At 42.0% G+C, this 22,536-nt stretch overlaps 1 protein-coding gene across 1 annotated transcript in view; it reads right to left on the bottom strand.

Moving 5' to 3' along the window:
* Positions 1-22,536, bottom strand: part of gpat3 (glycerol-3-phosphate acyltransferase 3) — a 74,180-nt gene that overhangs the window by 47,791 nt on the left and 3,853 nt on the right. Inside the window, 2 exon segments of the mRNA XM_051929848.1 lie at positions 5,123-5,189; positions 5,289-5,485. Of these exon segments, the coding sequence (XP_051785808.1) occupies positions 5,123-5,189; positions 5,289-5,432 (211 nt within the window). The 5' untranslated portion in view covers positions 5,433-5,485.

Genomic DNA, 22,536 nt, shown 5'->3' with positions numbered 1-22,536 from the left:
TGTTTTAGGTCATTGTCTTGTTGGAATATCCAACCCCTGCATAACTTCAACTTTGTGACTGATGCTTGAACATTATCCTGAAGAATTTGCTGATACTGGGTTGAATTCATCCGACCCTCGACTTTAACAAGGGCCCCAGTCACTGAACTGGCCACACAGCCCCACAGCATGATGGAACCTTCACCAAATTTGACAGTAGGTAGCAGGTGTTTGTCTCGAAATGCAGTGTTATTCTTCCGCCATGCAAAGCGCTTTTTGTTCTGACCAAATAACTCCATTTTTGTCTCATCAGTCCAAAGCACTTTGTTCCAAAATGAATCTGCTTGTCTAAATGAGCGTTGGCATACAACAAGCGACTGTTTGTGGCGTGAGTGCAGAAAGGGCTTCTTTCTCATCACCCTGCCATACAGATGTTCTTTGTGCAAATTGCGCTGAATTGTAGAATGATGTACAGATACACCATCTGCAGCAAGATGTTCTTGCAGGTCTTTGGAGGTGATCTGTGGGTTGTCTGTCACCATTCTCACAATCCTGTTCATATGCCGCTCCTGTATTTTTCTTGGCCTGCCAGACCTGCTGGGTTTAACAGCAACTGTGCCTGTGGCCTTCCATTTCCTGATTCCATTCCTTACAGTTACAGAAACTGACAGTTTAAACCTCTGAGATGGCTTTTTGTAGCCTTCCCCTAAACCAGGAGACTCAACAATCTTTGTTTTCAGATCTTTGGAGAGTTGCTTTGAGGATCCCATGCTGTCCCTCTTCAGAGGAGAGTCAAAGGGAAGGAAGCACAACTTGTAATTGACCACCTTAAATACCTTTATATCTCATGATGGGACACAGCTGTCTATGAAGGCTTAGCGAGCTCATCACACCAATTTGGTGTTGCAAGTAATCAGCATTGAGCAGTGACAGGCATTCAAATCAGCGCAATGACAAGGGGACCCACATTTGTGCACAGCCAGTTTTTCACATTTGATTTAATTTCATACAACTGAATACTGCGTCACTAAAAATCTTTGTTCGGAAAACACCGCAGTACTCAGATGTACCTAGGAAATGAAAGACAAACCACTGTTATCTTGTTTGTTGAAAGGAGAGCCAATTATTATGCAGGCTGAATGGGGGTCCCAAACTTTTTCATATGACTGTAAATATGCATATACACATGGAGCCCCAAACAGCAGACCGCGCTCCATCAGACACAGTTTAGAGATAAAAAAAAACCTTCCAGTTATTTGCCAGAGTCACGTTCACAGGCTTTCTTTAACAATCCAACACAGCATTTGTCATTAATAAGGCCCCTCTTCTCCTCTTGCATCTTCTTTCACTCCCCCACATGAGCACTTTAAAACTTTTATTTAAGCAGACAAAAGAAAAAACAAAAAAAAAAAAAAAAACAGCCCCAGCAGTAGAGTATGAGCCTATCAGGTCGTTTCCAGGTTCTTCGTTTTACACGCCCTTCACCTTTTGCATTTGTATTTTGACACAAAAGCACGCTGTGGTGTAATAGCTAACTTAATGGTTATGTAATTTAGGCAGTTCTATCTAACAAACGACTGTGAATAAAGGTTAAAGGAGGACAATCCGTTAAGCATACGAGGAGTGGCATACACTGGCACACTTCAGGAGTGTCGCAATGAGGAACATGTTGCAACTGTACAGAGCTGTTCATGTAACTTGATTAGAACCAGCGAGTAAATCAACATGTACACAAGCCTCCATGAAACATAAGGCAACTTTTTAGTTACTTCATGTCCAATCCTGGAGAAGGCCCCAGTCCAGTGCACATATGATTGACTGGCAACCCCGTCCTGAGTGGCCTCCTGCCTTGTGCCCAATGTTGCCGAGACAGGCTCTGTCTTTCTCAACCCTGAACTGAAATGAGGGATTTGAGAATTCAAACACAGTGAATTCAGAAAGTATTCGGACCGCTTCGCTTTTCTGTGCACTTTGTGCTGTAAATTTCATTTGAAACGGACGGGTTTTCAATTTTTGCACATCAAACCAAGTGTCAGAACCAATAAGACTATTAGTTAAGCGGGATGAGTTTCAAAAAAAAAAAAAAAAAATTGGTGCAGGAACACATTATGTTTTCATAGATTTTATTGTTTGGAACTCATTTGGGAATTTTATTTTCCCCCCATTTATTATTTACTAGCCTTGGTAGCTGCCGAAGACAGATAACAGATAACAGGGGGCTTTGCCCCCTGCTTGCTTCGCTGGCCCACCCCCTCCCTTTCCCTTACCCCGGGTGCGCTATGCTCTAGCCACTTCACGTCTTTGCCGCCCACGTTGTTTTGGGGGGGCGGGATTTGGGATGAACGCACGCTGAGGAGATGCGGTCTGTTCAGCTGCTTTCTTTCAGCTGCTGCTGCCGAGCTGTGTGTTCTGCTTGTCGAACATTTAAAAGCCTGTACAGCAGCTGTCTTTTTGTCTCACGGGACGTCAAATTGTCTTCCGAGTGGATCACGTATCGCCTCCTTCCAAGATTTTTTTTTTATAATAGAGAGATTTGCCATCATCTCTTGCTCTATGTGTACCTTCAGCACCTTTCCTCAGTATTAGCATGTGTGTGTGAATGTGAATGTCTCTTCACCGGTGCTCCGTCTCTCAAACCCGTTCACATAATGCCTGCTTCTCACAATCTCTCATTATTTTCAAGACTCCTTTTCTTGTTTAATGCCCACTTTCATACTTCATCTTGGATGGCGACTCTCAGTGTGCCTCCTACGCCTTTACTAACGTCTCATCCCCGGCATTCCTTCTCTCACCCACGTTTCCATAAATAACGATTCTCAGATAATTCTAACGGTTTTATACTTTCTGTCTTTGAAGGAGACTCTCAGCATGCCTCCTACTCCTTTGCCAACACCTCTTTGGCGACATTCACCCTCTTGAGCGCGTTCCCTTCCATGAGAACCCTGAATACAACGAGGACTGATTGATGTTGTTTATGTTGGGTAGAATGCTTAGAGGGGACTGGGTGGTCTCATGGCCTGGAACCCCTGCAGATTTTATTTTTTTCTCCAGCCGTCTGGAGTTTTTTTGTTTTTTCTGTCCTCCCTGGCAATCGGACCTTACTTTTATTTTATGTTAATTAGTGTTGTCTTATTTTAATTCTTACTTTGTCTTTTTTCTCTTTCTTCTTCATGTAAAGCACTTTGAGCTCCATTATTTACATGAAAATGTGCTATAGAAATAAATGATGTTGTTCTTGGACATGACATTGACATTTGACATGTACTCTAATAACGTGTAAGCTGTGTCACTAAATTTTTATTTTTCATTAAATTTTATTTCTAAGCATGTTGTCAGATTTTAAGTTGTGTCTAAACAACAGTGTACAGATCAGGTTTGGCAACATTTTAGATAGAGTTCATATTATAGGCTCATAGCGAGTAGCGAGCCGCATACTCATCACAAATTGGAAGAAAATTACAATGAATAATGGGCCAAGTGGGTCGACCTCGTCACCGATGCCCGGGTTGGTTTTGGGACCCAGTCCGCTCCTGATGATCCATTGGTTTCGTGCCTAGTTTCCCCGGTTTCCCGGTTCTGGCCACCTCGGCAGGGCGACCACCTTCCTCCTTTTGCAGCCGGGCTTAGGACCGTCCTTGGCGGAGTTCGATTACCGCCAGGTCGATGTTGTTTCTCCACTGCTTTTTAACATCGTAGTCGACGCCATCATGAGAAAGGTCTTCGAAGGCAGACAAGGAATCCAGTATGGTGAGGATGGCTTCCTGACTGATCTCATGTTCACAGATGATAGTGACATCCTGGCCGGCGACGACGCGGAGGCCACGGACGTCCTCTGCAACGTCGCCCAGCCATATGGTTTGAAAATAAACATAGACAAGACGAAAGTACTGACAACAGACGGATCGCAGACAAATGTGCAACTTGATGGTGTACAGATCGAGCAGGTCCAAAAATTCAAATACCTTGGGTCGCTGGTCCAGGAGAAGAAAGTGTGGACCTCTACTGTGGACGCCAGTCGAATTGGTCAAGCAACCGCGGCATTTGCTTCCCTAAAGTGGTGCCTGTGGAAGCAAACCAACATCTCCAACAAGACCAAAATTCGACTCTTCAAAACTCTGATTTTGCCAATTCTCCTCTATGGATCCGAGACGTGGACACTGCTCAAGCAAGACCTCAACAAACTCGAGGTCTTCCAAATGCGATGCCTGCGACAAATCCTACGTATTTCACTCCGAGACCGAATACGAAATGAGGAAATCCGTCGCCGGGGTGATCAACAGCCAACAATCGAGGAGCAAATTCAACAACGACGACGACTACAGTGGTTTGGTCACGTCTGCAGAATGGAAGGCAACCGGTTACCACACAAACTCCTCTGGTGCGATCGACCCACCCAGTGGAGAATCCAAAGAACGGCACCAAAGAAAACATGGCTCAAGCAGGTCGAAGACGATATCAGAAACCGTCGACTCAGCCTCGACGAGGCTAGAACAGCCGCCATGGATCGCCTTGCATGGAAACGCCTGCAAAATGAAATCCGACAACCATCGGCACCCACAGCAGTGTACGGGCTTAGGACCAGGTCCAGACCAAACGCCAGCTAGGGACCAAAGAAGAAAGAAGTCCGCTCCTGATCAAAGTGCAGTGCAGGTTTGATTTGTTAATAAAAGCATGGAGCCCCTTGGCACCTGCTCTCGCTGCTCTCTGTCCTCATTGCCACCGGCTCATTTCGGCGCATGACTATCAGAGGTCTGGGGTTCAAGAAGGTTATAGCAGCAGCAGCCAACCCAGATCGTCATATTGACGATCATTTAATTTAGAAATGCTGTTTTTTTTTTTTTTTTTTAATGAACACACAGTAATATGGACGTAATTCAAATGAAAAATCTTACACTGCCACACTTTAATGAATAAACCATAAGAGAAGAAAAAGGGAGAGCAAATTAAATAATATGATCAGTTAGAAATAAACAAATGGCTAACTGACAGCGACAGGAAAAGCAAGTTGGAATGAAAGATTGCAGTCACAGGGGTCCCTGAAAACCGAACTTGAGGACTGCCATCCTGGCACTTGGCCTACAAACTGCCACTTGTTTTTCTTCCTGCAGCATAATATTAGAACACAATAAGTGGAAAAGCTTACCATTCGTTGCTGCCCTCTGAAGTCTCTCAATTTCCTTTACACCTTTCTGAATCCTTAACGTGGCCCACTGGCAAACAAATGAAGAACGTGTTTTTAGTTAAAGCAGGTATGTCTAATGAATTCAAAAATAAACAAAAAATCCCCTAAAGCACATCAAACAGGGTACCTCTAGAGTCTTCACTAAAATCTTCATGTACATCTCATTTATGCCCAGAGAGATGCCAAACATTGCGGGCACCATAATCAGCACGGCTACAAGTGTCAGCCATACACACAATACATTGTAGGCCACTTTTCCAAACTCATCCATGTCTTCTTCATTAAAGGTGTCCTAGGCGGGTGGTGCTGATCGTCTTATATGGCCTACAGTTGGCATTGGGGGTAGGGGGGAGATACAAAACAACACAGTTAACAAAGGGTATATAACGGGCAACAAGCAAAGTGTTAACCTAATCTTAGGGGAGCATTATTATGACAAAATGAATAACTGACAATTATTGCCTTTGATATTATAATTCTGATTACAGTTACCATCTTGTGATTCGTGGAGGGTTTGGGGTGCGGACCCCTGTGAATCTGAAACTCCATAAATACATTTTGGGATCCAACCCTCACCTTATACAGTACTGTTGACCACAAGTCGGACGAATAACATACAGTCGATTATTTAACAAATTCTGGAAAATGAAGTACAGTTATATGCAGTTATATATTATAAAGGGTTCCTCCTTTACAAAAAAAAAAGGGGGACCCCCCCCCCCCCCCCACAGCCCACCCCTAAGTGTGTCTGAAATAACTCTAAACCAATAGATGTCATTGGCGCCCATAAGTATTTATTCCGTAGTTAACAAAAATCAGAGTTTTCTTTAGAGTTTTGATTCAACAGAATATTTCAAATAATAATACAAGTGACCATTTAACGGACAAAAATGATGGGACCCTCAACCTAATAACTTTGTTGCAGAACATTTAGAGGCCATAACTGCACACAAGCAATTCCTGGAGCTCTCCATGAGACTTCTGCACCAGTCCGGCAGTGGTTTGGCCCACTCGTCCTGAGCAAACTGCTCCAGCGGGTCAGGTATGAAGGGGGTCTTCTCCAGACTGAATGTTTCATTTTGTTCCATAGATGTTTGATTAGATTCCAATCAGGGATCATAGAAGGTCACTTCACACAAGAATGGCTAAGAACAAAACATTGGACTTTTCTGTTTTGGCTCCTTATCCTGTTGGAGGGTCCATGACCTGCCACTGAGACGGAGTTTTCTGACACTAGGCACTGCGTTTGGCTTCTTGAGATTTAATTGTTCTCTGCACAGACTCAAGGCTCCCCCATGGCAGATGCAGCCAAGCTGCCCCAAAACATAAGTGAGCCTCCTTCAAGTTTCACAGTAGCTATGGTGTTCTTTTCTTTGAAAGCTTCATTTTTTCATCTGTGGACGCAGAGCTGATGTAACTCGCCTAAAAGCTCCACTCTTGTCTCATCTGTCCAAATGAAATTCTCCCAGAAGCACTGTGGCTTGTCAAATACACATTTTAGCAAATGCCAGTCTGGCTTTTTTATGCCCACATGCGCCATCCATCACAACGCTTAACAAGTGTCAGATGATCTGGGTTCAGAATAATTTATATTTCTCAATTTTTATGGAAGCTGCTGCAAACAGAAAAGAAATGTATGCCCACTACTTTAAAAGATGTTGTCTGGGAATCAGACTCCTAAATATGCTTGTAACAGCCAATCTTAGAAAGTTAAAGTTTTGAGTTAAACTCATTAATGTTTGCTTAATTTGAATAGAATATAAAATTTCTTCCATAGCACTGCACAACAATTTTTCTTGCTTCCTGAAAAGTTTTTGCGGATTGTGACAGGTACCTACTGGGTATGCACAAATATACAGTAGTTTTGGTTTTACTGCATCACATAGGAACTCTACGTTTACTGACAATAACGTATTTAGTCATGTTTATGTTTCACATAAACTATTAAATTCAACAGAATGAAAAGTGTTTTGCTCCTCATTTTCTTTTGTATTCAATGTCTGGCGCATCACGTTGCAGTGTCCAACAGTAGTCAGCAAGCATTGCCAGATTCCAGTTGCCCTGGTATCGTCTCTCCATCGTAGCAATGTCCTGGTGAAACCTTTCACTGTGTTCGTCAATGACAGCACCGAGATTTGCGGGGAAGAAGTCCGAATGTGAGTGGAGGAAATGAATCTCGAGTGACATGTGGCACTTCATTGTTTTGTATGCTTTGAGAAGTTTGTCTACCAGCTGAATGGAGTTTGGGGCTCTGTAATTTCCCAGAAAATTGTCAACAACATCTTTGAAGGCTTTCCAGGCAATTTTTTCCGGCCCAACTAACAGATCTTCAAACCGCTTGTCACTCATAACATGTCTGATCTGGGGGCCAACAAAAATGCCCTCTTTGATCTTGGCGTCAGTTATTCTCGGGAACATCTGTCATAAATAACGAAAACTTTCGCCTTCCTTGTTCAGTGCTTTCATGAAATTCTTCATGAATCACAGGTTTATGTGAAGAGGAGGCAAAAATATCTTTGCCGGATCGACAAGTAATTCATGTGCCACATTTTTCTGTCCTGGAACTAACTTTTTACGAAGTTGCAGGCTCCTATCAATTATGGAGAATCCACTGCATCCACTAAATAATGTCATCTCCAGACAGAAGAGCAGCTTCAGCGACAGACTGCTGTCATTGTCCTGCTCCACAGACAGATTGAGGAGATCGTTCCTCCCCCAAACTATGCGACTCTTTAATTCCACCAGGGGGGGTAAACGTTAATATTTAACATTATACATAGTTATTGTCTGTTTTTTTTTCACCTGTATTATTATCATTCTTTAATTTAATATTATTTATTGTATCAGTATGCTGCTGCTGAAGAATGTGAATTTCCCATTGGGATTAATAAAGTATCTATCTATCTATCTATCTATCTATCTATGACATTGACGAGACACCAAGACGTCTATAGCATCAAGCTTACTTACTGTTATATTGCTACAGATACTATACTTTACTATACGGATACTCTACATACACACTGACTATCGAGATTAACCAAATCGATGTATGCCAGCCACCTTTATAGCACACTGAGACAGCGTCAAGCTCGTTCAGATCTGTCCAGGATGTCAACTTCCACAGAACAGCTTCCAACCTGCCCTGATTCCATGGCTGGACATGCCCCGGGCTACACAAACCGTTGTTGATAAGTCACTTACGGGAGCGAAAATGTTTGGATACAAATCATGACAAAACTGAAACGGTACGTGATGGGTAAATTTTGATGTGATATATTCGTGATCAGCACCCAAAAATCTATACGAAACAACCAACAGTGCAAAAAACAGAAGCAAAAACTTTGTTGTGCAGTGTAGTCGCAGACAATGGTATAGTCTTTTCCTCCTATAAGTTAGTAAGAGGTACAACTTTCTTGCTATAACTGAGATACTGTGTGATAATTGAGTCAGTTGTGTTCAGAACAGGTCCCAGTAAACACGGACTTGTAACACCCATTTTCAACTCAGAAATGGGATAGGCACACAGTTTTCTGAATGTCGTCATTTTGAAATGGTTCAGAAATGTTTTTTGAAGTGATTTGTAATGATTTGAAATGTAACAAGATTTAAGCTTTGAACAGAACTTTTTTTTTTTTGCTATTTAACTTTTTCTTTTTTGTGTGAAGTGTTTTACTTTGGGCGGCATGGTGGCGCAGTGGGTAGTGCTGCTGCCTCGCAGTTGGGAGATCTGGGGACCTGGGTTCGCTTCCCGGGTCCTCCCTGCGTGGAGTTTGAATGTTCTCCCCGTGTCTGCGTGGGTTTTCTCCGGGTGCTCCGGTTTCCTCCCACAGTCCAAAGACATGCAGGTTAGGTGGATTGGTGATTCTAAATTGGCCTTAGAGTGTGCTTGGTGTGTGGGTGTGTTTGTGTGTGTCCTGCGGTGGGTTGGCACCCTGCCTGGGATTGGTTCCTGCCTTGTGCCCTGTGTTGGCTGGGATTGGCTCCAGCAGACCCCCGTGACCCTGTGTTCGGATTCAGCGGGTTGGAAAATGGATGGATGGATGGATGTTTTACTTTGAATTTTAAGTAAAACTTTTAAAAACTAATACATTTTGTCTGTGGAATCATTTTGTTGATTCCCATTTTTTAAGTTAGAGCTGCTGAACTTTGGTAATTTTGGAAAAACGCAGCTAGAATGCTTTTAGCTCTTATTTAATCCTAGGATGTGCGTTCCTCTGATTCTCCAGCGTGCTCGAGTAAGACATTCATTTGCTTGATCTCCGATAGAATGGGAGTACTAAACAGAGTGCAATAATCGTCACTTTCCATGATTAGTAAATCAAGGCAGTCGCAATGGCGATTAATACATGATGAATTAAGCAGCCCTACCTAATCAGGACTTTGATTAAGCAACATAAAATATTCAAATTATCAGTTGCATATATGGGTCATTCAACAAACACTATTACATACCTAGGGTCTTTAGAGACCTGGCATATATACATATATTCAATATTCATATACTGTAGCCGCTGAAGCATAAGGCGAGATCAAGCACGGGTAAAACACGTGTCAAAAGAAATCTCTGTCCAAAAGTTTGTTTTAAAAATATTTAGTGAAAGTTAAAGGCAAATAATCCACACAAGAATAAAAGAAAAAAATAGCTGCAACGTAGAATAAAAAGGCAAAAAAAGGGAAAAATGTATCTTCTCTAAACTTAGCTTTTCTTGGGAAACTTTAGTTATTTCTGTACTTAACAGTTCTTTACTTCTTTCTATAATTAAAGATTCTAAGCTTCTTCTTCTGTACACTACAAGTGTACGGTTCTGCACTTAAATAAGTGCTGTTTTACGAGTTACTTTACACACTCAAAAAGCCCGTAGGCCCATAAGCACATAGGCATGGTCACAGTTTAAAACCGTATGCCTCTACACCTTACACATGGCAAGGGTGTCACTAACTGAAGAATAATGTTTACTCAAAGCTGTTAGAAATGGCAAGAATATACCAATTCAATACTACTTATGGGGGTTTTAGGAACCTCCCATAGATTATGCATTGTCATCTAGTAAAATATTTATGAATCTTATATAACTAGGAAAATGGCTCTTACATATACCGTTTATACTTGCGTATAAGTCGGGCCTTATCGATCATAAAAATCAGACCCCGACTTATACGCCCGTTTAAAAATGCAAAACTTATTTTTTTTTTATTTTCATCTTCGTGCCTCCCCCAATCTTGCATCAGTTTCTCAGACGCATCGAATTTTGTTGCAGCAGCGCAATTACCAATTTCTTTTGCTACTTCCATGACGTTTAATTTAAAACCAGCTTCATATTTTCTTCTGATTGAACGCCCCATTGTAGATAAGGGATGCTCTAACCATAAAGGTGTAGGAGGGTGTGAGATACAAAAAACACAAATCAGTGCAAACGTCGCTTCGGAATAGTTAGGGTATCACCGTGTGGTCACGTAGGCACAATAGAGAAAGAGAGAGAGGTTAGGAGCACACGCTGATACAGCACATTGCTGCACTCACATAGAAAAAAAAGGCAGTGTGCACCGTGGTTACTCTCTCAGGTAGGTGTTAATGTATCATAATCTTTTGGACCAATAGCGTCAGTTTTCCACATTCAACTTATACGACCAACATTATAAAATATCAGAAATCCTCTTTAATAAAATCCCTGTGTGCGTCCATGTGTCCGTGTGTGTGTGTCTTCTGGCGAAGTGCGCATGCGTGGGGCACGGTGCGATGCTTCAAAGGCTGCCTGACGCGTCACACAAGACAGAGAGGTCGGGACCTATAAAATATCACGCAGCTGATCCAATTGGATTTCGGTAAATGAGGTAAGACCTAAAACATAACGCACGAAAAATCCAATCGGGTACTGAGACGCAAAGAGGTGGGATTAGTGTTTGTTGTTGTTGTGCAAGTGTTCACTCTGAGGATGTCAGATTTGCAATTAACAAACTTGGCCCGGTAAAGTGTAAAGTGTTTTCCTAAATATACGAATTTTCATGATATTACAATAGGATGACTTTTAGAAGTAGATTTATTTTCGCGCACATAAAATCCATTGCTGGGGAGACGCCACACATACAGTAATCAGCTGCACGCCAGCACAGATTAAAATACGTGCTGGAGAGACGTTTTACTGTGAGAGAAAATTAAAGGCACACAATACAGTGACGCATATTACAGCCACATACAAGCCAGTATTACTGTAACAGAAAATAGACGGTCCTTTGCCATTTAATATAGACTGTTCCTACTAATGTTTATGCACTGCTATTCTAGTGCCTGTTATTGTAATGGGCTTAATGTCTAGTTATACAATAAAATCAAGTGTCAACTTATCCGCGAGTATATATGGTATTCCTTTTTTTGATAAATAATCAATTTGCAAATCTTTCTGAAATCATGTTTTTACTTTTCCATTGTGGGTTATTGAGTGTACATTAATGGGCAAAAATGTATCCAGTTAAAAGTTAAATCTATAGCATAAATAAAGTGTGCAGAAAGTAAAGGGGGTCTGAATACTTTGATTCCACAGAAGAAGAAATTTGACAAACGAGAGGAGACCATTCAGTCCATCAAGCCTGTTTGTTTAGCTAATACCTCAGCAGTCCACAGGCAAACACCCAAAAGCAATCTTTGTGTAAGTTTAACTGAAAGCAAGATAAGGTAGAATGTTATCTTAAAAAAGGCAAGTCAAAACCGAACAGCCTATAAAACCAAATATGAACGCTTCTGAAAAATGTATAATCATGTTTTACGTGGAATTCTACTCTATAAAGCAAACTTTCCAGAAGAGCTGCAAGGGAAATTTTAGTCACTTCTTACCTTGAACTGATTTTCAAATCACAGTCTGATCTGACATCGGCCATTACAGGTTCATTTGTTTGCAGACACAGATTTTGATTTCAGCAGCTCCCTCTTAGTAAATAAATAACTCAGGTGTGCACCTGAAACAGTGTGACCTGGAGCTATTTATAGATGTCTTTAAACAGGGGGATGAGTGGCATCACACAGAATAACCCCTCTTTAGAATACATGGAGCTGTGATGTCATCGGTAAGCTTGGAGCCGATTGGCTGTTCTAAGTGCTGATCCTCCCTCAGGCTTCTCAGAGCTGCTCTGCCAGTGATAATGATACTGCAAAGTTAGCTTGCTCAAAGGTAAACAGACACAAGTCAAATTAAGCTGGGGAGCATGCATTGGTACAGTGTGTTGCTGCACCCACCACACGAAGAAACAACTCAGGATCCCGGTTGGCAACACCCCAGGCAGACACGCGGTCCAGTCCCACCCTCCAGAAATGACCATCTTTCTCCTGCATGCAGGTGTTATCTGGGCATTCCCTTGGCCTGGTCCAGCGACTCAGGTCAACAATGAGGATCCTACAAGCTGGATCACCCTCTGGGAATCGCGCCACATGGCCGTAGTGCCATAACTGATGCTCCCTCACAATGCAGGTAATGCGTCTCATTTGGGAAAGCTTCTTAGATTGTGAAATTTCCATCAGCAATGGGGGACATTTGAAAGTTGATGTGTACCGTAAACCAACGCATACGGATCAGTATTTAAGGTTTGACTCTCACCATCCACTAGAGCACAAAATAGGTGTCATCAGGACTCTACAACACAGAGCAAACACCATACCCACAGACACAGCGGCCAGGGAAGCAGAAGAACATCATATCAAAAAGGCCCTGAGAAAATGTGGCTATCCCAGCTGGACTTTTGTCAAAGCAGGGAAGGCACCTAAAGAATGCAATCCAGGAGAGAGGAAGGACAACCGCTGCCTAAGCGAAAACCTTTGGTGATCCCTTGTGTGTCAGGAGTATCGTAACAGCCGAGACGCATTTTTTCCAAAACACCAGGGGCCTCATGCATAACGCCGTGCGTAGAATTCATACTATAACATGACGAAAGCACAAAAGCGGAAATGTGCGTACGCACAAAAAAATCCAGATGCATAAACCTGTGCGAACACCAACTTCCATGTTCTCCCACTCCATAAATTTCGGTCAGTGTGAAAAGTAACGCACGTGCACGTGTCTGCTGTCCCGCCCCAACTCCTCCCAGAATTACGCCTCTTTGAATATGCAAATCAATATAAATAGCCCCTAAGATCAGCCTTCTGTGAAAAGAAGAATGGCAAAAGCATGGGGGGAAATAGAAGAATTTCAGCGAATACCAAGTTGAGGCAAAGAAAAACGTACTATTTGTTAGTTTAAACAGTGGTATAAACAACAAAAGGAAGTTGATCGAGTGACAGAGTGTCGGAGAAACTCGAAAGCTCAAGTTCACAAAGTCGCACAGTTCCCGAAATAAAAAAAAAAGTTGTCAGATATCAAAGTTGCCGTGAAAAGGCGAGTCGTAGCCCACCGTCTGAGTGTCATATGAAAGCTTATTAGGGTACAGAGAAAAAAAAAAAAAAAAAAAAAAGGCACACAGTGGGGAAAAAAAGCACGAAATGTCAACTTTAATCTCTATATTTCCACTTTAATCACGTAGTTCATTTTGTCATTAAAGTAGAACATTATAAACTTCATCTTAAAATCGTTTAATTTACTAGTTTCTCAAATCCTATCGTAACTAAAGTAGCACATTAAATGTTTTGTTTTGTATTTGATCTTCTATGTGCTCTGTGTCTGTGAATCACTACCTGCTTCTTAAACGGGCTTTCTCTTCCTCCGACAGGACACATAATCCATTACATTCGTGATATTGCAGCTCTCTGAATATTTAAAATACTGAGAAGTATACATGATATCATTTTCATGATGACATTAGTTAAAGTGTGTTATTAAACATGGGAACACAGTGGAGCAGTGATTGTTCATGTCTCGTGCAAGAGGCTTGCTGCGCCATGCACGACCTTCGATGAAACACTTTATTGCAGCAGTACTCTTTCAAACGTACTAACCCCCAATTCCTGTCCTTACTTTTCTTTCTCCAAATAGCCACACAATCGGCTCTGTGATAGACGTTAAGCCATTTGTAAGCTTAGAACGCCGATTCTTCAAAACTTTTACGGAACATTGAAATATCTTTGTAGTACGTGTTTAATTATTCTATCCATCTATCCATCCAGTGTCGCGTCAGCACAAGCAAGAATACAGCGCGAGGCAAGAACAATCCGTGAACAGAGCGCCAGCGCTGCGGCACCGTGTCCTCACATGTTTAATTATTAACAATAAAGATTATTTAAATGAAGTTAAAGTTTTACCTGTATAACATATTTTGCTGCATTTCATCTTAAAAATGATATTGTCATCGTATGTAATTACGCACTTTATAAAGTGACTCAGGTTGTGTAATATTATAACTGTACTGCAAGTTTACAGTGAGGTAATTGTACTTATAAGTACAAACAGTTCTACAAAGAGCACTTGATGGAATGATTGAGTGCGTTTAGAGTTCTTGAAACAGTTTCTGAACCGCGAGGTCTGTACAGGAAAGGCTCTGAAGCGTTTGCTGTATGAAAGCAGTTCAAATAGATTGTGTGCACGGCTGAGGCAGCATGTGCTTGATGCTGTATACCGACAATTCTCTTTCTGATCAGCTGCTGTACAGGTGTGATTCACACTCAGATACAGTGATATAAATACTCTGAATGGTGCAGTGAGAGTAATATGGAAAAAGATGATCCGCTGTGGCAACCCCTAACGGGAGCAGCTGAAAGAAGAAGAAGAAGGTGCATTGAGAGTAACAACGCTAAAGCAGCTATGGTATTTAGAATACTTTGACCATTCTGAGGACCATTATATTGTTACTGGTTAATTACAATCAGATGCATTAAACTAATAAACAATATGCAGTTAGTTTCAGTGTATTTATAAAGCCGCGTCAGGGATGTGGATCTAAAAAAGAAAGGGAAACCACACAGGAACAGTAGCACTGCTTTGACACTGGGTGCCAGCAGTCTGCAAAACCGAGCGCAGAACTTGTGTACACCAGGGTATGAGTTGCTGTGGAAATGTGCGTGGCTTTACGCCAAGTTTAGATTTTATACATCGCGATTTGAACGTGGAAACGTTCTTACGCAACATTTTAGTGCGTACGCACCGTTTATGCATGAGGTGCCAGGTCTCGTTGGCTTTCAAACCCCAAAACACACTACGGCAAAAATTGGTCCACCCCAAGGATCAGGTGCCCCGGCACAGACAGAGTAATATAGTTTATGCAGTTAAGTGCCAAGAGGATTGCCGTGAATTATACATCGGGGAAACCAAACAACCACTGGCAAAGCGGATGACACAACACAGAAGAGCTACCTCATCAGGCCAGGACTCCACAGTCTATTTACACCTACAGGACAGTGGTCACTCTTTCAGTGATGAAGATGTGCACATCCTGGACAGGGAGGAACGCTGGTTTGAGCGAGGAGTCAAGGAGGCCATTTACGTGAAAAAAGGAACGACCATCTCTGAACCGAGGAGGGGGCCTAAGGATACATCTTTCACCATCTTACAATGCTGGGATTGCAGCCATGCCCCAACTCTCTGTGAATGGTACTCATGGCCATTGAGCAATGGACAATTTGTATATCATTGATCACACGGCCAATTGTTAGTCAATGGTGCTAGTTTCGGCCATTATGCAAAGGTACTGTTTATAAGGTTGGAGAAACCTGCAATCAACAGAGACTGAGGAAGTCACTCGGATGAGTGATGTAACGTATCTCCCTGGAAAAGAACTATGTGCAGATGAACTGAATCAACTTTCTAGAATTTCCTTACCTGGATTATTGAGCATGCATCGAGACAGAAGATAAAGAAGCTTAGTCAGATTAACACCAAAATATGTGCATTTCACTTGTAATACTTGTTCAGCATGTTAGCCTTATGTCTTGTCGGTAAACATCTTATGAACATGTAATAAGTTTATATGTTAATATGTCACTGTGCTCTGTACAAGAAATATTTTATAAATCTGTTTCTTCTCACATGTACAGCTAACACAAGGCCAGATTTAGCACACAAGGGCTCATCATTTAGGACTGCTAGGCAAGCATTAGAAGACATGAAAGAAACAACTACGAAAATGGGCATTGTACTATTTCTGTGTGTTTAGAGTCAGCATGAAATTGAATCCTCTCTTTGCCTTGTTTGGAATGGCATGATTTACCTAAGTGGAGGCCTGCACATGGAGAAAGAGTATAAAGCCTTGGAACATCGCCCGGCACACATTTGAAGCCGATGGACGGATGGAAGATTACGTCGTCTGATCCTGAAAATCCTTCCAGCGCAACGACGAAAATGGCGAACTCTACACATGAGCTTGTCATTGGCTTCCTCGTCTGTTATGCCGCGTAAACCGTCATTAAAGAAAGCCAAGTTATTTTCTGAGGGCGGCACGGTGGCGCAGTGGGTAGCGCTGCTGCCTCGCAGTTGGGAGATCTGGGGACCTGGGTTCGCTTCCCGGGTCCTCCCTGCGTGGAGTTTGCATGTTCTCCCCGTGTCTGCGAGGGTTTCTTCCGGGCGCTCCGGTTTCCTCCCACAGTCCAAAGACATGCTGGTTAGGTGGATTGGCGATTCTAAATTGGCTCTAGTGTGTGTGCTTGGTGTGTGGGTGTGTTTGTGTGCGTCCTGCGGTGGGTTGGCACCCTGCCCAGGATTGGTTCCTGCCTTGTGCCCTGTGTTGGCTGGGATTGGCTCCAGCAGACCCCCGTGACCCTGTGTTCGGATTCAGCGGGTTGGAAAATGGATGGATGGATGGAAGGAAGTTATTTTCTTTTATGTGATTTCTTACCGCCGTATCACATTTTACAATATATCTATTCAGGTTCAGGTTACTTAAAACGCCGCAATTAAAAAGAACTTATTCCAACCAGGGAGCTAACACCCCCTAGTGGAAAACAGAACATCTGATGGATATTCGGATTTTTTTTTTTTTTTTTTTACTGTGTTTATTATTTGTTTGTGTGTGTGTCATATTAATGTATGTTTTGGTCAGAAACAAGTACTGCATAATTAAAAATGATAATTTACATTTAAAATTACACCACAGGAATTAGGAATCTCTAGCTGGTAAACTGTAAAGAAAAAAAAAAAAATTTGTATAAATGTATATTTTAACAGGAAAAAAAAAAAACTGTAGTACAATTAATAAGTAAAGAAAAAAAAATAAATTTGTATAAATGTAGTAAATGTATATTTTAACAGGAAAAAAAAAACTGTAGTACAATTAATAATTAAAACCTTGTCACGCATGAAGGATCATCTTCCAGGCTCACCTGAGGCATGTAGTACTACCTTGGGATGTGAAGGGGCGCTGCTGCCAACAGGCTTGTCTCCTTCATCCATCACAGCATTGAGAAACCGCCCCTTGAGGACAACAGAGCCAGAGACGTCCCGCCCCTTCTGGTACAAAAAGGAGACATTCTGGGAAGGTGGCATCTCATTTGGACCTGACAGCGTGCGACTAGCTGGGACAATGCCAGATGAAAAGGTTTTAAGAGCTTCGCCAGTGTGGCATCAAGTGCACATGTTTTGGCTTCTGAATTTTTATTATGTTTTTACCACTCTTATATTAACTTCACCCCTTTGTTGTCTGGTACAAATCTTGTAATCGATATTTAGCCCACTTCCTATTGTCCAAATGACTTGAAATTTTGCACACTTACTTCCGATGACGCTACACGAATCAATAATCAGTTTCACTAATTGATCAATTAAGAAATGAAATTTCATATGAAGAATAGTTCAAGATTTCACCAATAGATGGCACTAGCAACAGATAGAAATATTATCCAATAGATGCCATTAGTATTGGTTAGAACATTTCATTCGAGAATATTTGAAAAATTTTCAAGACTAAAAAGTTGAAAATAATTATTATATATATATTATATATACATACATACATTCATACATACATACATACACACACACACAGTACTGTGCAAAAGTTTTAGGCAGGTGTGAAAAAAATGCTGTAAACAAAGAATGCTTTCAAAAATGGAAGTGTTAATCGTTTATTTTCATCAATCAACAAAATGCAGTGAATGAACAAAAGAGAAATCTAAATCAAATCAATATTTGGTGTGACCACCCTTTGCCTTCAAAACAGCATCAATTCTTCTAGGTACACTTGCACACAGTTTTTGAAGGAACTCGGCTGGTAGGTTGTTCCAAACATCTTGGAGAACTAACCCCAGATCTTCTGTGGATGTAGGCTTCCTCACATCCTTCTGTCTCTTCATGTAATCCCAGACACACTTGATGATGTTGAGATCAGGGCTCTGTGAGGGCCATACCATCACTTCCAGGACTTCTTGTTCTTCTTTACGCTGAAGATAGTTCTTAATGACTTTGGCTGTATGTTTGGGGTTGTTGTCCTGCTGCAGAATAAATTTGGGGCCAATCATACGCCTCCCTGATGGTACTGCATGATGTATAAGTATCTGCCTGTATTTTTCAGCATTGAGAACACCATTAATCCTGACCAAATCTCCAACTCCATTTGCAGAAATGCAGCCCCAAACGTTCAAGGAACCTCCACCATGCTTCACTGTTGCCTGCAGACACTCATTATTGTACCGCTCTCCAGTCCTTCGATGAACAAACTGCCTTCTGCTACAGCCAAATATTTCAAATTTTGACTATCAGTTCAGAGCACCTGCTGCCATTTTTCTGCACCCCAGTTCCTATGTTTTCATGCATACTTGAGTCACTTGGACTTTTTTCCACGTCGGAGGTATGGCTTTTTGGCTGCAACTCTTCCATGAAGACCACTTCTGGCCAGACTTCTCTGGACAGTAGATGGGTGTACCTGGGTCCCACTGGTTTCTGCCAGTTCTGAGCTGATGCTACTGCTGGACATCTTCCAATTTCAAAGGGTAATAAGCTTGATGTGTCTTTCATCTGCTGCACTAAGCTTCCTTGGCCGACCACTGCGTCTTCGATCCTCAACGTTGCTCATTTCTTTGTGCTTCTTCAAAAGAGCTTGAACAGCACATCTTGAAACCCCAGTCTGCTTTGAAATCTTTGTCTGGGAGAGACCTTGCTGATGCAGTAGAACTACCTTGTGTCTTGTTGCTGGTGCTCAATCTTGCCATGACATGAAACTGTCTTCCACAACCTCACCTTGGTAGCAGAGTTTGGCTGTTCCTCATCCAGTTGAAGCTGTTTCTGTTTCAGTTAATTACTGTGTTTCACCCTACGTGTGACATTGATGATCATTAGCACCTGTTTGGTAGAATTGGTTGATCAGACACCTGACTAGAATCCTACAAAATCCCTGACTTTGTGCAAGTGGACCTATAAGAATTGATGCTGGTGTGAAGGCAAAAGGTAGTAACACCAAAATATTGATTTGATTTAGATTTCTCTTTTGTTCATTCACTTTGCATTTTGTAAATTGATAACAATAAACCAAGGGTGTGGGCAGATTCAGTCCTGGAGGGCCGCAGTGGTTGCAGGTTTTTGTTCCAACCCAGTTGCTTAATTAAAACACAATCCTTGTCAATTATTTTATTTCATGGCTTGTTAGTGCTTTAACTCTGCCATGTCAAGTCATTCTCATATCCTAGATTTTTTTTTCCTTTCTAAGGATATCATCCGAAAGATTTGAAGTTTAAAAACAGACGAGTTATTCTCAGTCCTTCACTTGTTTCTCTTCACTTTCCTTCCAAGTATTTAATTAAACCCAATAGAGCATGATAAATACACACAGGTATAAATGGTAACAAGCTAAATGGAGAAATGTCGGTCTCTTTTGTCATTTGCTTCTTATTGCTAATTAGGAGCAATTAAAAACCAAGAATACTGCTGTTGAAGACTAAAATAAGCAATAAGAGTTCAAAATCTTAACGAGCAAGATGACTAAAGTGAAGCAGAAGTGTTACTTGAGCAATAAGGGCTTCTTATTAAGCAATTGGGTTGGAGCAAAAACCTGCAGCCACTGCGGCCCTCCAGGACTGAATCTGCCCACCCCTGCAATAAACAATCATTATTTATATTTCTTAAAGCATTTTTTGTTTACAGCATTTTTTCACATCTGCCTAAAACTTTTGCACAGTACTGTATATACAGTAAACCCTTGTTTATCACGGTTAATCAGTTCCAGACTCTACCGCGTTAAATGAATTTCCGCGAAGTAGGATTCTTTATTTATAAATAGAATATTTTCACAGTTAGAGCATAGAAAACCTGTTTACTGCCTTCTAAATACGTTTTTTAACATTATTAGAGCCCTCTAGACATGAAATAACACCCTTTAGTCAAATGTTTAAACTGTGCTCCATGACAAGACAGAGATGACAGTTCTGTCTCACAATTAAAAGAATGCAAACATATCTTCCTCTTCAAAGGAGTGCGCGTCAGGAGCAGAGAATATCAGAGAGAGACAGAGAGAGAGAAAAGCAAACAATCAAAACTCAATAGGGCTGTTCGGGCTTTTGAGTATGCGAAGCACCGCAGGACAAAGCAGCTGCAAGGAAGGGAGCAATGTGAATGTAGTCTTTCAGCATTTTTAGATGAGCGTCCGTATCGTCTAGTGGTGCGAACAGCCCCTCTGCTCACACCCCCTCCGTCAGGAGCAGAGAATGTCAGAGAGAGACAGAGAGAGAAAAGCAAACAATCAAAAATCAATACGTGTTGTCCGGGCTTTCAAGTATGCGAAGCACCGCGTGGGAAGCATATCGTATATCATTGAAGAGTTTTATTTAATACATGCTATGATTGGGTAGCTTCTCAGCCTTCTGCCAATAGAGTCCCTTGTATGAAATCAACTGGGCAAACCAACTGAGGAAGCATGTACCATAAATTAAAAGACCCACTGTCCGCAGAAATCCGCGAACCAGCAAAAAATCCGCGATATATATTTAAATATGCTTACATTTAAAATCCGCAATGGAGTGAAGCCACGAAAGTCGAAGCACAATATAGCGAGGGATCACTGTGTATAAACACTTTTAAAAAACCACGCTTATATTAGGTTAAAAAGTGTGCTAAAAAGTAAACAATAAGTCTCTCATATATCCATCCATCCATTTTCCAACCCGCTGAATCCGAACACAGGGTCACGGGGGTCTGCTGGAGCCAATCCCAGCCAACACAGGGCACAAGGTAGGGAACCAATCCCGGGCAGGGTGCCAACCCACCGCAGGACACACACAAACACACCAAGCACACACTAGGGCCAATCTAGAATCGCCAATCCACCTAACCTGCATGTCTTTGGACTGTGGGAGGAAACCGGAGTGCCCGGAGGAAACCCATGCAGACACGGGGAGAACATGCAAACTCCACACAGGGAGGACCCGGGAAGCGAACCAAGGTCCCCAGGTCTCCCAACTGCGAGGCAGCAGCGCTACCCACTGCGCCACCGTGCCGCCCCATCACTTGTAAAATAAAAGCATGGGCGCTTTTCATCATTCAACTTTCAAAAGGTGCACACACTTTTATTTTACGAGTGATGTATGAGAGACTTATTGTTTACTTTTTAGCACACTTTTTAACCTAATATAAGCGTGGTTTTTTAAAAGTATATATATTTTTTTTTTTTTTTGTTCATACTTGCCCCTCTACAACCTGTCAATATCCATTAATTGAATCAATGTGTGAGAATAGATATATTCTGTTAGACAAATGGTGAAAATTAAGTTAAGCTTTGTTTCAAATAAGTGAACTACTGAACGTGAACAATATGATGGCCTTTAATTATCCATCCATCCATTATCCAACCCGCTATATCCTAACTACAGGGTCACGGGGGTCTGCTGGAGCCAATCCCAGCCAACACAGGGCGCAAGGCAGGAAACAAACCCCGGACAGGGCGCCAGCCCACAACAGGGCACACACACACACACCAGGGACAATTAGAGACAATTTCGGATCGCCAATGCACCTAACCTGCATGTTTTTGGACTGTGGGAGGAAACCCACACAGACACGGGGAGAACATGCAAACTCCATGCAGGGAGGACCCGGGAAGCAAACCAGAGCCCCCTTACTGTGAAGCAGCAGCGCTACCACTGCGCCACCGTGCCACCCTTGTAATTAACAGAAGCATTTTATTTTCTTTAATGCCATATTATTTTATATATAAACGTCTTAGTGTGGAAGTGTGTGTGTCTGTCTGTCCGGCCCGGAAGTGCAAGGCTACAGCATGAAGCTCAAAGAGCCGGCAAGGTGGCCCCAAGTTAACAAGTCGGAAGAAGACAGAAAGCCAAGGCTACAGCATGAAGCTGAAAGAAAGAGACTCCGTCGTCGAAGTGAAACCCTTAATGAAGGACAAACCCGCTTAGCCGCTGATAGACAAGGGGGGCGAGCACATCCGCAAAACCAAACCGCTGACTCTGCATTTCAATTTTTTTTCTGATGATTTCAATAGTTTCTAGGAGCCCAGGCTTACACAGCTAGTTTCATAGTAAT

Source organism: Erpetoichthys calabaricus, chromosome 7 (assembly GCF_900747795.2).
Source record: "Erpetoichthys calabaricus chromosome 7, fErpCal1.3, whole genome shotgun sequence".
NCBI lineage: Eukaryota > Metazoa > Chordata > Cladistia > Polypteriformes > Polypteridae > Erpetoichthys > Erpetoichthys calabaricus.
Note: the sequence above shows the minus strand (reverse complement) of the source record. Positions and strands in the feature narration are given on the sequence as shown.